This window comes from Lepidochelys olivacea (genome assembly GCF_965140295.1).
Source record: "Lepidochelys olivacea isolate rLepOli2 genome assembly, chromosome: 1".
Classification (NCBI taxonomy): domain Eukaryota; kingdom Metazoa; phylum Chordata; order Testudines; family Cheloniidae; genus Lepidochelys; species Lepidochelys olivacea.
The window spans coordinates 222481049-222496660 of record NC_140411.1 but is presented as its reverse complement, the minus strand read 5'-3'; the positions used below and the strand labels follow the sequence as shown (position 1 = coordinate 222496660).

At 42.7% G+C, this 15612-nt stretch overlaps 1 protein-coding gene across 1 annotated transcript in view; it reads left to right on the top strand.

The window, feature by feature from the left end:
- The window catches only part of ANO2 (anoctamin 2), a gene marked incomplete at its 5' end in the record, with an annotated part of 265818 nt that overhangs the window by 126841 nt on the left and 123365 nt on the right, over positions 1 to 15612 (top strand). The window contains one exon of the mRNA XM_084617062.1: positions 1142 to 1224. Within this exon, the coding sequence (XP_084473188.1) occupies positions 1142 to 1224 (83 nt within the window). The remainder of the gene's footprint in view (positions 1 to 1141; positions 1225 to 15612) is intronic.

Here is a 15612-nt window from a genome sequence, read left to right as displayed (position 1 = left end):
TAAACAGCTCAAGCCCCATGAGTCCAAGTCAGCTGCCATTGGCCAGCCACGGTGTTTCACTGCAGTGTAGGCATACCCTCTGAGTCTAACACCTCACATGGCTGGGTTAAATGGATCAAAAATGCTCAACTATAACACTGTTAGGCATGCCAGGATAAAAGACATCCTCAGTACCCATATGGTGTGCCCCATGAGGATTGCTGAAGTTTTCCGGTTACCAATAGGTACTTAGGGTTTTTTCAGAAGTAGCCTATTTCTAACTTTGTCCTCTATTTCTGATTAATTGGGAATAGTTACAAATCTTCTATCTGGAAAGTTGTGGCTGAGTATTCAGATTTGGAGTTTGTCTCCCTATATTTTGAGTCCATAAACTGTAGAATGGCACAAGGTACATTGAGAGAGATGGTCTTGTGGGAAAAGCAGATCTGGATTCAGCTCCTGGTTCCGACATAGAATTCCTTAGTGCCCTTGTGCAAGCTCCTCAAACTCTGTTCCCAATCAGCAAAATCAGACTAATACTTTCTTTCTCCGACCTGTAGTCTGTTATCTGTTTAGATTGGGCTAATTTCAGTTGTTGGGCTTCGTGTGCAGGTGCTGGGTGGTGTTGGTGTCCTGTGATAAACAGGAGGTCAGACTAGGTGATCTGGTGAGGGCTTCTTGCCTTAAACTCTAAGGGCATGGCCACGCTCGAAACTTCAAAGCGCTCCCGTGGCAGCGCTTTGAAGTGCGAGTGTGGTCGCGCGCCAGCGCTGGGAGAGAGCTCTCCCAGTGCTCCTGGTACTCCACCTCCACGAGGGGATTAGCTCCGAGCACTGGGGCACTGTCTACACTGGCGCTTTGCAGCGCTGTAACTTGCTGTGCTCAGGGGGGTGTTTTTTCACACCCCTGAGCGAGCAAGTTGCAGCACTGTAAAGGGCAAGTGTAGCCACAGCCTATGAAATTACAAGCTCTTTCGGATAGGAACTATCTCTTGCTCTATTTGTACAGCACCTAGCACATTAGGTCCCTCACAGAACTTGGGCCTGTAGATAATACTGAATTGCAAAGAGTACATAATAATAATAATTAATTGTTATTAATAATACATTGAGTTTATAGTTTAAAATCTAACTGTGTTTTGTTGTTGTTTTTGTTGTTGAAGCTACCATGTTTCTTGAACAATGGAAGCGTTTACAGATGAGACTAGGTTACTTCTGGGATCTCACTGGCTTAGAGGAGGAAGAAGTAAGTTTTCTTTCTACATATTTACCATTGCAATCCTGAAAATGTACAGTAGTGATTAGATAGGTGGTTTCTTAATATATACATAATGCACGGAGGCACAATTCAAGTTATCTCTGGGTTGTTGTTTTTTTCAAAATGATTGTAAATTATCTTGAGTATCAAGATATCTTTAAAGAAATCATTGCATTTTAATTACCGTGTTCAGGTTTATTTTTAATAATTAAGGCAGAAGAAGATTATGTCATAAGATTAACAGCAGTTCATTCTTAATTTAAAATTTCCATATTCATTTATATGGTGTCTAATGGTAGAATGATGACAGATCCCTCCTTTTAGTATATTTCATTCCATTGCTGCTTTATTATGGCTAACACAAATGCTGAGTGTAGAGGATTGTAACATATCAGAGTAGCGTAACTAATCTCTGCATCTTGGTCTGGACTCCCTGATTGAAACCAGGGATGGAAAATCCTGAGCTGAAAGTGCTGAGCTGTTGGACTGGTGACATTTGCTGCTGAGGCTGTAGGGCATGTATCCACCACAGCCCTGAATATGTTTTCTACTACAAATACTGCATGTGAAGAATAGAGCTGGTTGGAAATCTGTCACCCCACCCCAGAAAATGTTTATGCAAATGAAAAAATATTCAGTTTTGTCAAAATTTTGAATGGACCATTTTGATTTTTGTTTTTATGCATTGCAGGTGAAAACTGAAATTTTTTAGCCCAAAACTGCCCAAACTACCTGATTGGACAGTATCTTCCATAATACATTGCAGTCTCCCCTCTGGTTTAACTGGCATGGTGCATGATATGATAATGGTACCTCATAAGAGATGTAGTCCAACTGCAGAGCCCAGCCCATAAAGGAAAACGGGGGCAGGTAGTATCCAAACTACAACTCCCATGAGGCACTGTAGCAGATGTAGGGGACACAGATTAATGTTGAACAGACATTTTTGGTTTTCTGATGAAAAACTGAAATTCTTCAAAGACCGTAGATGCTGTCCACAAAAATGTTTGTTTGGTCACAAAGCCAATTTTGACACTCATTTTTTGACCACCTCTATCGTAGTGTTGCCTTCTGCAGCTGCAGTGCTCATTTTGATGAAATGTCCTCTTTGATTCTTTCCTTGGTTTGAAGAATCTTTCTGGCAATCCCTGCTTCCTTTTTGTTGGGGTATGCTGTGGGCTTCACTTAGGGTTTAGCAGGCCTAGTGGGCAGCCACAACTCAACACTCCCTAAAGTCCTGGGATGGCCTTGCCAGATAATCTGAGGGCCTGGCTGCTGAGTTATAGTCTGTCACTCCTCAGCAATCCCTGGGTTCTCCTGGTCAGACAAAGGGAAGGGTAGGGGGACCCAGGCCTTCCTTCTTCACTAGGTCGCAAACCAGAGTCCAAGGAGGAAAGAGTGAGGAGTGTCTCAGTTGCCTTTAGCTCATCCGTCAGACCAACTTCCCTGGACCACTTCCTACCTCCCCTGTTGTCTCCTCCTTTTGGGGTATGATCATGGCACTCTGCTTCCCTCCCAGTGCAGAGAGCTGCTCAAACAGTTTCAATAATTCAAATAATCAGTAGAGCCTTCCCATCTTCCTTCTCAGTGTCCATTTATTCCCCCTTGTCAGGGAGAAAGGGAAAGAAAAAGGGGTCAGGTCCCTTACCCTGCAGATTCCTCTGTCTCAAAAGCTACTAACTGGCTTCCTTCCGGCAGACAACCTCTTCATTCTCCCCCTGCTTGATTGGCAGAGTCCCTTTTTAAGCAGGCTCTCCCTTTGAAGCATGCTCTGCAGCTGCTGAGGGCGGGGCCTTCTTGGCCCAGTACTGTTCCATCACTCCCCAAGAATTAGTGAGGGGTTGGTAAGCCCCATCACAGGGTATGATACAAAATAATTGATTTTTTTTTGTAGTTACCTCGTTTAATTCCAAGGACAAAACAACAACAACAAAACACAAAGAAGAGTCTCTTCAATGACTTCAGCTTCTGTCAATATGCTGCTGCTTTCTCATAGATACAAATTGTCCCTTGCTGCAGTACTATATCTCTAGTGGAGGGAAAAAGCAGTGGAGCCTGCTTTTGTTTCTAATCACATATTAGTATCCATAACAATATGTGTTCAGACTTCAGCGCACCACGTCAGCCTTTGTCCTTGCAGTTTTTTACTTTATTTCTTTGTGTGTATGCGTGCATTCCGTCTCCAGAATGTCTCAGATTCAACCCATCAGGCTTCAAGCAGTGCCCTGAATTGACTAGAAAGTCACAGACGATCACAATTATTGTTTGCGATGAACCACAGTGTTTCTGAATGCAAATTCTGCTTGCAGATGTTGCCTCAAGTCATCATGGCTTATGGAGAACACATCATGCTTTAGTTAGCATCTTTCAAAACAGCCTGTAATTCGGATTGACTTACCCTGGTAGGCCTTGAGGATGAAGTCCTGGAAAGTGGCAGAACTGAGTGAAGTTTCTTGCTGATACTTGGGACTGTACACTGGAGTTTTCTGTTTCAGTACAGGCCTCACTGAATAAGCCCCATGGCAGAGTTCCAATACAATCAAAATGCCTTTGCAAGCTCCCTATGCATCAGAGTCAGAGGGCTATCTGGAAGTTTCAAAATCCTCTGAATCCTGATGTAAATTCCCTCCAGCTCTCAGTTCCAGCATGGTGGTCAAAGTGACGCTCTTTCCGGCAAGCACAGGTCAAGGCCTGCATTTGGAGAAGAGCACACCTCACCATTGGGTAACCATCTCACTATTGTGTATACCTGAGAATGTTCTCGACACCTGTTGGACCTTCCTGAGGCTTCCACTCACTCAACTCTCCTTTTTGCATTCTTCTTAGGTCAAAGCAGTGCTTAATTTGTGCCAGGGCTTGCCAGGCCTGAGCCCCGGCACCTCTGGGCTTGGCAGTTCTTAGCTCCAGCACCTCTGGGCTTGCTGTGTCGGTTATGAATGTAAAAAAATTCCTTGAGCCCCAGCACTTAATTGCTTGAATTCTGACACCTCTTTCATTACAAATTAAACACTGGGTCAAAGCCCAGGACATAGGCACAGTATGATCATCTGTATGGTCTAATGAATGCCTTTCACCACATGGATTTTTCATGGACCACACACTTTGACTAGTTAAGGAAGCCTCTCAATCCCAAGCCTGATGGGAGGTCCCAGCAACATGAGCATTGATGTGCAGGAGCTACGGCTCCAGCCATTGGCTTTGTTGTCACACTTGTCACTGCTAGTTGCACCGAGATATTCAGCATTATTGGTGCTTTGATCCTCAAAGGAGGCACTTCTGGGCCTTTAATTCTCCAGATGGATTCACAACCCAAACCAGCATGAAAACAAAGGAGGCAGGAGATTTACCTGACAATGCTAATAAGAAGGGATCATGATCTGAGGAGTTCCTTAAAGTCTCTTACATGTTTCCCGGACCTTTCCCAGACTGAAGATTACAGAACTACTGACTCTTCTCCAGAAGATCTCATTTTCTACTTCTTTGTGAAAAGGATGTTTGGACCATCCTTTCACACCTTGCCAAGAACACCAGGGCAGACTTTACAGCTGCTCTTACAAATCTGCTACCACTACCCATCCACATGATTCTGAATCAGGGGGTGGGAGAGGTGTATCACACCTTTGTTCTATTCCAGCTACCTCTAAAATGGCAGAGCAAAAATATCTCACATTAAGAGACACAACTGGAGCTTTCTTTCATCCACCTGTTAGATTGGAGATTGAACCTGATATTTTGAATGCCAAAACTTTAAAAACCTCACAGTTTACTGTTTGATTACTGTGGACCAAATTCAGCCCTTGTGTAATTTGATTGAAATCAATGCAATTACTCCAGAGGGGAATTTAACCCTTTGGCTCTAAAACATGAGATCCAACTGGTAAGAAGGTTTATCAGTCTTTAGTGCAAGTCAGCCACAGTAAGAATGACAAGTCCTACAAGGAAAAGAATGACTGCAAGGTATCTGATTCTCTCTCTTCTTCATAAATTACATTCTTAGTCTATTTACTTCTGTTAGGATTTTGGAGATTAAAGTGTACTAGCATGTAGCAGCGAGAGCAACTACTTTATGTTTAAACACTCACAGGCACACATGGCTGTCAGCTGCCAGACTTTGGCATGAGGTGCCTCATAAGGCTAAAGACCTGCTGAATGGCAGGCAGAACCCAATGTCAGAGAAGTGGAGAGCACATTGATCAAAATTACAGAGCAATCCAACACGTGTAGTTCCCTGGCATTTGTCATTCAGCATTCACCCACTCCAGTTAATTAGTTAATATGCGTGAAGCACTTTGAAGATGTAGTACATGTTCTAAGTATTTTCAGATAAAAGGATAAGGGAAGACATTGGCTAAAATCCAGCCTATGTGAGCTGCTTGTTTTGGGATTTAAAAATAGTTACATGATTTTTATTTTTGCTTTATCTGCAAGAGGTAGTTGCACTCTGCAGGGATTGTCAGTGAACTAAGCCATGAGTTGTGGATTGTGGCTGAGTTCAGTGGAAACAAGTGGCTCCATTAAAAGAATTTCCATTAAGAGGCTGCCTTTTAAGGTTATTCTCTGTCTCTGAATTTGGGTAGTTCTGGGAGCCAGACTCCTTCAGGAGGAGGGAAAGAAGAACCAGCAAGAAGCCTCTGTTTGTAATTGCAAGGCTTTGTACCCCAAATTTGTTAGTTTTCCCTCCCCCACCTGGCTGATCCCAAGCCTTGGCCACTTTGACTTGTTGCACATCGTACCTGAGGTCGTGGGATACCAAGCTCTGTGGGATGGAGCTGAAAGTATGAAAGACCAAGAAAATAGTGATGGAAAAGTTGCTAAAGTATCTCATAAAGCAGCAACCACTGTGGACTCTGCAACAATTCATACACCAAGTGATGAAGCAGTCAGAGGAAGGGTAAATAACTCTGGACCAAACCTTCTCCCACTCAGCAAAATCCCCATGTCTGACACGCTCTGATATCAGCTACCCTAACCAAGCTGGCCCTGGTGGCTTTGCTTATGTCTTTTGAGAAAGTTGTTTAAGCTGCCCAGCGTCAGATTTGCTGGACCACCAGCTGAGGCAGGAGCAGACTGGAGCAGAAGCAGGAGCAAGGGCAGGCTGTCGGGAATGCTCCCATCTAGCTAGTGATGTTGAACTGAGTGGAGAGGATGCTTCCCTTAGGTGCCTATATGCCTGAGTTGGGTCACCTGAGTGGGTCATGCTCTGTGAATTAGCTACACCCTGGTTGAATAGTGTGGGGCCTATCACAAGACCAGCAGGTAATTGCCTCTCATGACTCATCACATCCTTTGGCTCAGGGATGACTCATCAGGTTTAAGCAGGCTCAGGTTTAGAGGAAACTCCAGTTTAGGCAGGCTCAGAAGTATCACACCCAACTTCAGTGTGCTGTCTACATGGCTCAATATCTGACTGGTAATGCTTGAACTGGAACTATCCTGTGTTAATATTTGTGACCAACTAAGACACCATCTTGTCCATTTGGTCATCAGAATTGTTGAACTCAGATTGGACAGGAAATCATCCAAACCCTGCAGGACTGATCAGTGACTATATAACTTATACTGGCATTCAAACAAGGCAGAAGGGTGCTCTGGCCTAATGGCAGCTGAAATGATAATTCTGTAAAACATGTTGTAGAAACCAGAGTTTTTGAGTGTATAGGCAGATTTAGCATCCCTGCACTAATGGATATCCTATATTTCACCATGCAATGTATGGATGCCAACTAAATTCACTGGTAGAGGGTTATGGGATACTTGGGGAGTCTGTTGCCTCTATGGGAACCCAGAATGATGGACAGTTACAGAAGACTGTGTAGGGACTTTAGATACCAAAGGCTTGTGTTTCAAGGCAGACAATTCCATGAAGAACACCAAAGCTTTACTCAGGTGGAGTCTGTCCTACAGTTGCTGTGAATCCAACTGAAAACACCTCCATCTGTAGGCCATTTTGCAAGGTTCGGGTTCAGGGGCTTTCTGAATATCCACACAGATTCATTGTTTTTCCAGAACTAGAACCCGTGGGACTTGTGTACTTACATGAATTTGATTTGCTCATGAGGCCTGTCCTCACAAACTCAGGTTGAACTCAAAATGCATTTTTTTTTGCAGCCTCTTGATGTTCACGGATATCCAGAAAAAGCGCAAATTAAAAAAAAGTCACCAAAAGTGTTTTGAAGGAACAATAATTGATTAGGAAGTGCACATTGAGCTTGAAACAATGCTGATATTCAGTATGTTGAAAGTGAAGCAAATTTTTTTGCATAGTTCTAGAGACTATGCTCAGCTGCCGTGAGTTAGTGGGGAGGTGGCCAATGCTTAGTGGATAGCCCAGTGCTCTCATTTTATATTGCAGGATGATATTTTGTGTCAGCTCATCAAAGAACTATTCACCGGAGGATGGGAGGAGATCATTCGACTTCTGCTAGACTCTCAGATAGTCTAAAAGGAATTACTTTGTCTGGAACACTCCATGTGCTCTTCAGGCTACAATGCCAGTATAATAAAGGGAGACAGAAACTACAGCTTTGTGTATTGGGCCAGATATACATCCACAGATCACAGACTCCTTCCTGCTTGTCCTGTGCAGTATGCCTGATATCTACCAGAAGGACGTACAACTGGCTGGGAGAGGATTACTTTTCTACTTGTTAGAACGCAAGACCGAGAGCCAGGACAGCACACCTCTGCTCCTGGCTCTGCTACAGACTTGAGCAACCCACTTAACTTCCCTGAATCTCAGTTTCTCCAGCTGTAAAATGGAGATAATGTCATAAACCTCACAGGCTTAACTCATTACTTACAAAGCACTGTGAAATCATTAAGTGGAAGGAGATATGCAGAACTTTAAGTGGAAAAGTTTTGCGGTCTGTAATGCAACACATCTTTTCACTTGTCATAAAGACAAAATGCTACAAGTGTCTCAGTCTAGGTTACAGACATCTTCTCTTACAGCTCTCTTGTCTGCTGTTGGCATTTTTCCATGAACATGCAGAAGATGGCACCATTTCTGTTGAGCCTTTAGACATCAGTTTTATAAAGGAGCTTGTTGCATGTCAACTGTCCCATTAAAACAGACTAGATGTCATACAAATATGGTCCTTAATTATGCAGATGAAGCTCTCAAAGAATTAGAGGGGATAGGGACTAGGGAAAACCAAGGCTTAGAGCAGGTCAGGCCTGAGATAGCAGTGGAGGGGGATGCAGGACCAGGGAGTAAACTGAGATGGAAAGTCAACAAGGAAAGGTTGGAGATCACGGTGTTTAAGAAGGAGCCAGGGAAAAGAAGTCTAAACAAGTCAGTTCCAGTGGATCTGGGATAAGTGTTATGAAACTAGAGGCAGGCAGGAGAACAGCCATAAAAGCCTTGACTGTTGAGAGAGAGTGTGAGGATTTACATTGAAGTGTATATTTTTTGTTCTGCCTCACTGGGCCTTTGATTTTCTGTGAAATTATGTTTCTTTAGACACACTGCACCAAATTAATCTGTAGTGCAACATCTCTGACTTCATTAGAGTTACACCAGAGATAAATGTAGTCTTTTTTTTTTTAAAGTATCTTGGCAATAAAAGCCTGAGAAAGAAGTCTCTGCAAGGCCTGGATGTTGAGCTGTAGCTGGCAACTGTACAAATTTACAGAAGATTTCTACTGTTTGTACACCCAAAGTCTACAAACATAATAGATAGTATTGGGCACTGGGTGAAAATTATTGATAATTGGCTTGAAAAAATATAACCTTGAAAAAGGAAGTAAAAACCTTGAAAATGATAAATAAATACAGGAAAGGGCGTATTTTAAAGGTATTTAGGTGCCTAGCTCCCACTGACATGTAAGTGTTTAAATACCTTTCAAAATCTGGCCCTAAACTCATAGGTAATTCTGAAAGGTGTCCTTAATATCCAAGTTAGTACAGGCCTGTCAGATAGTTTTCAACTGTGTTGTGTAATAATCAATAAAGCAAGTAAGAGGACAGTGCTAGAGAAGGACAATCCAAAGCTAGAGAAACAATTTTCCTTAAACCCCACAATGTGGTATCATAGAAATTCACTCAACATGGAAGAAAAACAAAGAATGCTTTAGCCTAGCAAATCAGTGAGTTATTTTTCACCTGCCAAAGTACCTTCAGCGCTGTCTATTTAATGGAGGCTGTCTTTAATACAAAAGTATACTTGTTTCCAAAATGAAGGTGGATTTTGCCATGCCAGAGAACAAGTAAAACAAATACATGTTGGTCTATAGCTCCTGTATTTTCAAAGTGACTTGTGGGGAGATAGCCGAAGGCCTCTTTTTAAAGATACTGGGAATTAAGGCTACAATCTTTCGCAAATCTTTGAAAATGTCCGCCTCGGGATGAGAGTTTCCAAGGCACAATATCTTCTGCTTCCTTTTGTGGTTTTGGGGATGACAGAGACCTTACTATGCAAACAGTCCCAGTTAAGGTTATTTTCAATGTGAGGTCTGGAAACATCCTTTTTAAAAATGGAAGCTTAGAATCAGGAGCATAATTCTGCAGAATGGGATGAATTCACAGCAAATGCAACAGTAACTGAATTGCCTACACATGGATCCCTGATTGTAGTTCAAACTATATGTTTTTGCCTTGTCTAAGTCAGGCTGATTCCTCAGAGGAGTGAACCTATTTGACTATCTTTCTTGAAAACAAAACTTGTAGTAGCAATTCAAAGTTAAGATCCTACCCTACCCTTTATGTCAAATAAATGTTCCTGCCTTTCCTTGGCACTGCTTCTGTGAACTTTCTGTCCCACCACCTAGGAGTTTCTCCTCATCTTGCCCTTCTGTAGTATGTTTAGAATATTTGATTTTCCTTCAAAGAAGTCTTCAGCTTTCCCCCTCAAAATGGACTGTGGTTAGAGAGTCCACACTGAGGACAGATGAGAATTGGTTGATGAATGACAAGCACACTTGACGGGTGCTTGAAGCCTGGGAAATAAGTGATCTGCTCACAGATTTCTTTTTCCTTTTCTCTTTGTTCTGGCATGGAGGCTTAACTCAATCTTTTCTGGCCTGGTTTTTACAATTTGCTGCGTTTGATGTTTTCAAGTAACACCCAACTATGCAAATTTTAGGTAGCGACAGAATTCTTTTTTTTTTTTTTTTTTTGGTCAGGTGTCGAGAGTTTGCTACTAGAAAAGGAAGTATATGACAAACTTGTCCTCTTTTGGCATAAAACCATGCACAAGGCGAACAAGGGGCACCAAAGTAACTCAGTCACTCATCTACTGCAGTGTCACTGGGGACCAGTGGCCATCAAGGAGAGATGTGAGGCCACAATTCCATACACTGGCTGTGATCTGTCTCTTACCATATCATTGCTGCTAAGGTTTCTCTCTTCAAGTGACTGACTGTTTTGAATTATTTTTCCCGGATGGATTAGTTTACATTTTTCCCATGCTGAATTTCACTTTATTTTCTGCCCATGTTTCTAACTTCTCTAGGTCCCCTTTTATTATTTTTCTGTCTTTCTTAGTGTTCACAACTCCTCCCAATTTATCATCTGTGAAACATCTGCACATACAATTATCTTGCCGTTAACCCCTTCCTGCAGCCATTAGTAAAGTTATGTAATGAATCTGAATCCAACCTTTATTCCTGCTGTACGCCATCTAGAGAAGTTGCTCCAACTGGACACTTTGCCCTTTAATGTTACATTTAATCATGTTATGTTTAAATTAAGGAGGTTATGATTTTATTAGGGTAGTTGGGAAAGGAAATCTGAAAAACACCTTTTCATTCAGGCCTTAGGCAAAACTATCTTATACTAGCTGTCGCTTCTTTTATAAACTGAATTTAAAGGCACACTTTAAACACGTTTTCACTTGTAGACTAGAGAAACCAAGGAATGTGATATCTCATTTATTAGTCAGGAAAGACATGTGGTTGAACATTTTTCCATGTCAAATTAGTTTCTGGGGCTGCTGTCCTGCAGAAGTGTCAGAGGCTGCTGGTGCCATAGGTGCTGGAACTAGGGGTGCTGGGGATGCTGCTGCACCCCCTGGCTTGAAGTATACAGGATTTACAGTTTGGTTCAATGGCTATCAGCACCTCCACTATGCACAATGTTCCAGCACCCTTGGCTGGTGCAGCAGTAATTCCTAACTCCACACTAGCTGTCTTCCTGCTACAACCATCTAACCTGCTCCCCTTTCCTTTTCCTTATTTCTTTTCCATCATGGTTGGCTCTTGGCTTGTCCATGGCATGACTTGCCTGAAGTCCACGGATAGATTTGTTCTCCTCTAGTTATTCGTGACTCTTTGAGGTGGTGCTACTTCAGATGAGTATTTAAGTGCAAGTGGAGAGCAAATGGGCTCCATGCATACATTTGTTTCAGAGGCACTTAAATAATCTCTGCCTCGCCAAAAGCCCCATGAGTTTTTGTTCTCATGTCTCCTGGGATTTGGAGAGAGAGGCTCATGTACCCTCACTTCCATTGGTAAAATAAATAAACATTGACAAAAGAAGCCACCCCGTTGTGGTGAATGGGAGGAGTTCACATCTCCCATAGTTATTGTTTCAGGTTCCGTCTGCCATAAATTCAACACAGCTTTGCTGTGCATGTGGTTCATGTTTGAAATTTTTTCTTTGCAATTGTAGGTACTAGAACTTTTTAAAAATGTAAAATGTGATCTATGATTACCGTAGTTGTGCAGTGAGTGGAAGTGCCCCCCGTGGAGCCCCACCCAGATCTTCCATTGGGCCACATTCCAAAAGTCATGGGTCATGGGCACATGGGTTAAGAATGTTTTTTCCTAATGGGAATAGATGCTGCCACGTCTATTCATGATGGGCCTGATTCTCCTTTATTTTCAGACACAAAAGGGTCTTAAAATTGGCCTAATTTGCATTTATACGCACTTTAAGACCCCTTTATACTGCCAGAGTGGTGTATATTTCTCTATGATTTCTCCCATTAAGACCTATAGGAGTATTCCTGAATGTAACATAAGTCTCAACAAGTGTAAGGGTATTGGATTCTGGTGCTCTGAAAATAATAGTTTGTGATGTTATTTAAGTCAATGGCTGGGGTGACCATCTTTCCCAAAGGGAAAATGGAACACTGCCTGGGGTTAGTCCTCCCCCGCCCCTGTGCGGGGCTGACCCAAGATGCTCGTCCAAGTCCCCCAAGGCTCCCCCGCCAGGGAGCGGTCTTGAGCTCCCCTTCCCACACAGCGCTGGGGGCTGCTCACCCGAGCTTTCTCTCCCCCCCCCGTGCAGGGCTAGCATTGCCGCTTGCCCCCCACCCTCTCCTCCACACCCCACTTTTTTTTTTAACAAAAGTGGGACAAACTGATCAAGTTGTCAGGAGCAATCGGGACAAATGCCTGTTTTTGCCAAAAAAGTCAGGATGGCCTTTTTAAGGGTTAAAAAATGGACTGCTCCAGCCAAAACGGGACATATGGTCACCCTATCAATGGCAGCCAATGTTAACGGCACTAGTTTTGCATATAAAATGAAACAAACATGTTTGTTTAATGTTGGTTTTGTGTGTGGGGGGGGGACCACTTTATTCATGTAGTTTCACTTGGTGCTTTTCTTTTTCTTTGTACAACAACAATGCAGTGATCTATACATGACTCTTTCTCACATGGACATGGCATTACATGAGTAATGTAAAGTCACCATAAATTCGTGCCAATAAAAACTTTATTCCGCACCACACCTCAATAGAATATGTGATGATGTGGTGTAGGATAAGGTTTTACTCGTGAGTTTGGGATGACCTCACCTTATTCACAGGTAACTGTATGTGTGCGAGAGAGTGTGTGTATTCTGTATTTATCCATCTTCAAGCTAGATGAATAATTTCTAGCAATACATTTGACGAGTTTCACTACTTTTGCTTTTTGTGAAATGTCCATTAATAGACCATTGTAATGAGGTGTTTGGGGGGCTGGGGGGCAGTGTCCTTGTTGTCTTCCCCAAAAAGGGGGATGTAGAGATGCCTAGCCCTGCCCCTAGGCGGGAAGCGTCATGGTCTCCGCCCGCCTTGGGGCCTAGCTCTCAAGTGGGGTGTAGTAGGGAGACCTAGCCCACCCTCTCCACTGGTTCCTTGCCCAGGGACCTGTGAGAAGCAACACCAGCTGAGTTTGCCACACAGAGGATCCAAGTCTGCTTCCCTGGCCACTTCCTACCTACCAGCTTAGGACTGCTGCTTTCAAAATGCATTCAGCTGATAAGCCAGGGTACTTTAAGATCATGCATTCCAACTGCACAGACCTTGGAAGGAGGGAAAAGTATAATGTAATGAATATTAGATACTTCTAAAAATTTCGTAATTAGCCTTTCTCCATATGATGTCCCATGTCAAAAATGGAATGTCTTCTGATCTGCCAGGACAAGAAACAAATGTCTTATTACAATGGGAATGGGAATTCCTAGCTCCCCAGAGGTACAAAGCCTTCTTTTCATAACTTAGGGTTAGCAAGATAGGTGCTATAATATTTGTAATAGACTATTAACGTAGCATTCACTAAGATTGCCCTATTCATTGAGGGAATTACTGCAGGGGTGAGAGAGTGGCCGTTGAGTTCTTCAGCCTGTCTTTAATTACAGTAGAAATAGTTTGAAACAAAATATTCCATACCATAGTTCTAAGAAGAAAAGGAGGACTTGTGGCACCTTAGAGACTAACCAATTTATTTGAGTATAAGCTTTTGTGAGCTACAGCTCACTTCATCGGATGTTCTAAGGACTCCTATATGTGGTTCATTTCAAAACCTAAGATTCCAGCTACTAATCTGTGACTATCGACATGTGCTGGATTTGAATTAATGACCAAAAGATAAAAGGCTTTATAGCCTATTACCAATTGTCCATGTAGTTCAGTCCACTACAGTGATAGTACTTATGAACAGCATGTTTCATTTTACCTCATGGGATGCCCTCATCAGAATCTTCTAATTCAGTGGTTCTCAACCAGGGATCTGGGGCCCTCTGGGGAGCCGTGAGCTGGTTTCAGGGGGCCGCCACTCATGGCTGGTGTTAGACTCACTAGGGCCCAGGGCAGAAAGCTGAAGCCTCGTCATGCAGGACTGCAGCCTGGGGTCCTGAGCTTCAGCACCTGGGGCTGAAGCTGAAGCCTGAGCAACTTAGTCTCACGGTGCCCCTTGTGGCGTGGGCCCCTGGGCAATTGCCCTGCTTCCTACCCCTTAATGCCAGCCGTAGCTTTTATATGGATAAAAACAATTGTTGTGGTACGGGTGGGCCATGGCATTTTTATAGCATGTTGAGGGGGCCTCAGAAGGGAAAGGATTGAGAACCCCTGTTCTAATTTAAGGCCATGATTTTAAAAACCAGCCTCTCAACTTACACCCCTAAAAAACTATGGGTGCAGTGTTGTGGGAGCAGACAATGGCATGTAGGCGTCCAACTGCTCGAATGGTAAACTAGAAGTAAAAATGCAATAATTTGAAGCTGTAAATATATATAGGTACAAAATGGGCTGCCTAATTGAGAGCCCTTTTAAAAATGTCCTATAATATGTATATGAGCCCTTTATTTTGTTTTGACTTTCACTTTAGATTAGTGTTTGCTTTGGAATGAGTTTGGTAGGGTAGTTCCTTCCTGTTCCCACAGTGGCTTCTATTTTCTACCCTTCCATTTATGCTGCTAGCGATATGTAACATGAGGTTGTTATTCAAGTTGTTTTGTTTTGTTTCTTCTGCAAATCAAATTTAATTGCAGTAGAACTCTGGACTAGAAAGACTACAGACATTATTCTCATGGTCCCTTTATATCATCCTGGCAGTGTAAAAGGCCCTTGTAGTTGATTGAAATTCCACTGACAAATTAAGGCATAGCAAAAATGAGAATCTTGCCCCAAACTTTTATTTCCACATCAGCATTCCAAGAAATATAGGTGTTTGAGGCTCATCCTTCATTTGCAATAATGAAATTTCTCACAGTGCAGAGCAGCTGGGTTTTTCTTCCCATTGTTCCAAGTTTCCATCTTCATTTGGGCGGCAGATGGGTCTTCAGAGTTCCCATTTGTGGAACTCCCTCCCTACAGGTGTCTGTCACACTTTCTGCTTGCTTGTATTCAAGGCTTTGGTGTAAGGCCTTTCAGTTCATGCCCAGCATTTCCTTGACCATTTTAACTTTCCCTCCTTATTGCCTTTTTTTATGGAATTATATATTTGTCTTTCTCATTTTTAGTTGATGGTATCACTGGTCTGTTGTTCTGGGACTGTTTTAATTTATATATTTCTGTTTAGTATCCCAGATGTGTTTATGATGGGTGCTTTATACAATTTTTTAATACATCTCTTCCCAAAGATAGGAGAAATTCAAGAAGAGTTCTGTGCCCTCTATACTTCTCTCTAATAGGGCGATTATCTGTGTGCCTTTGATTTGTACAAAGG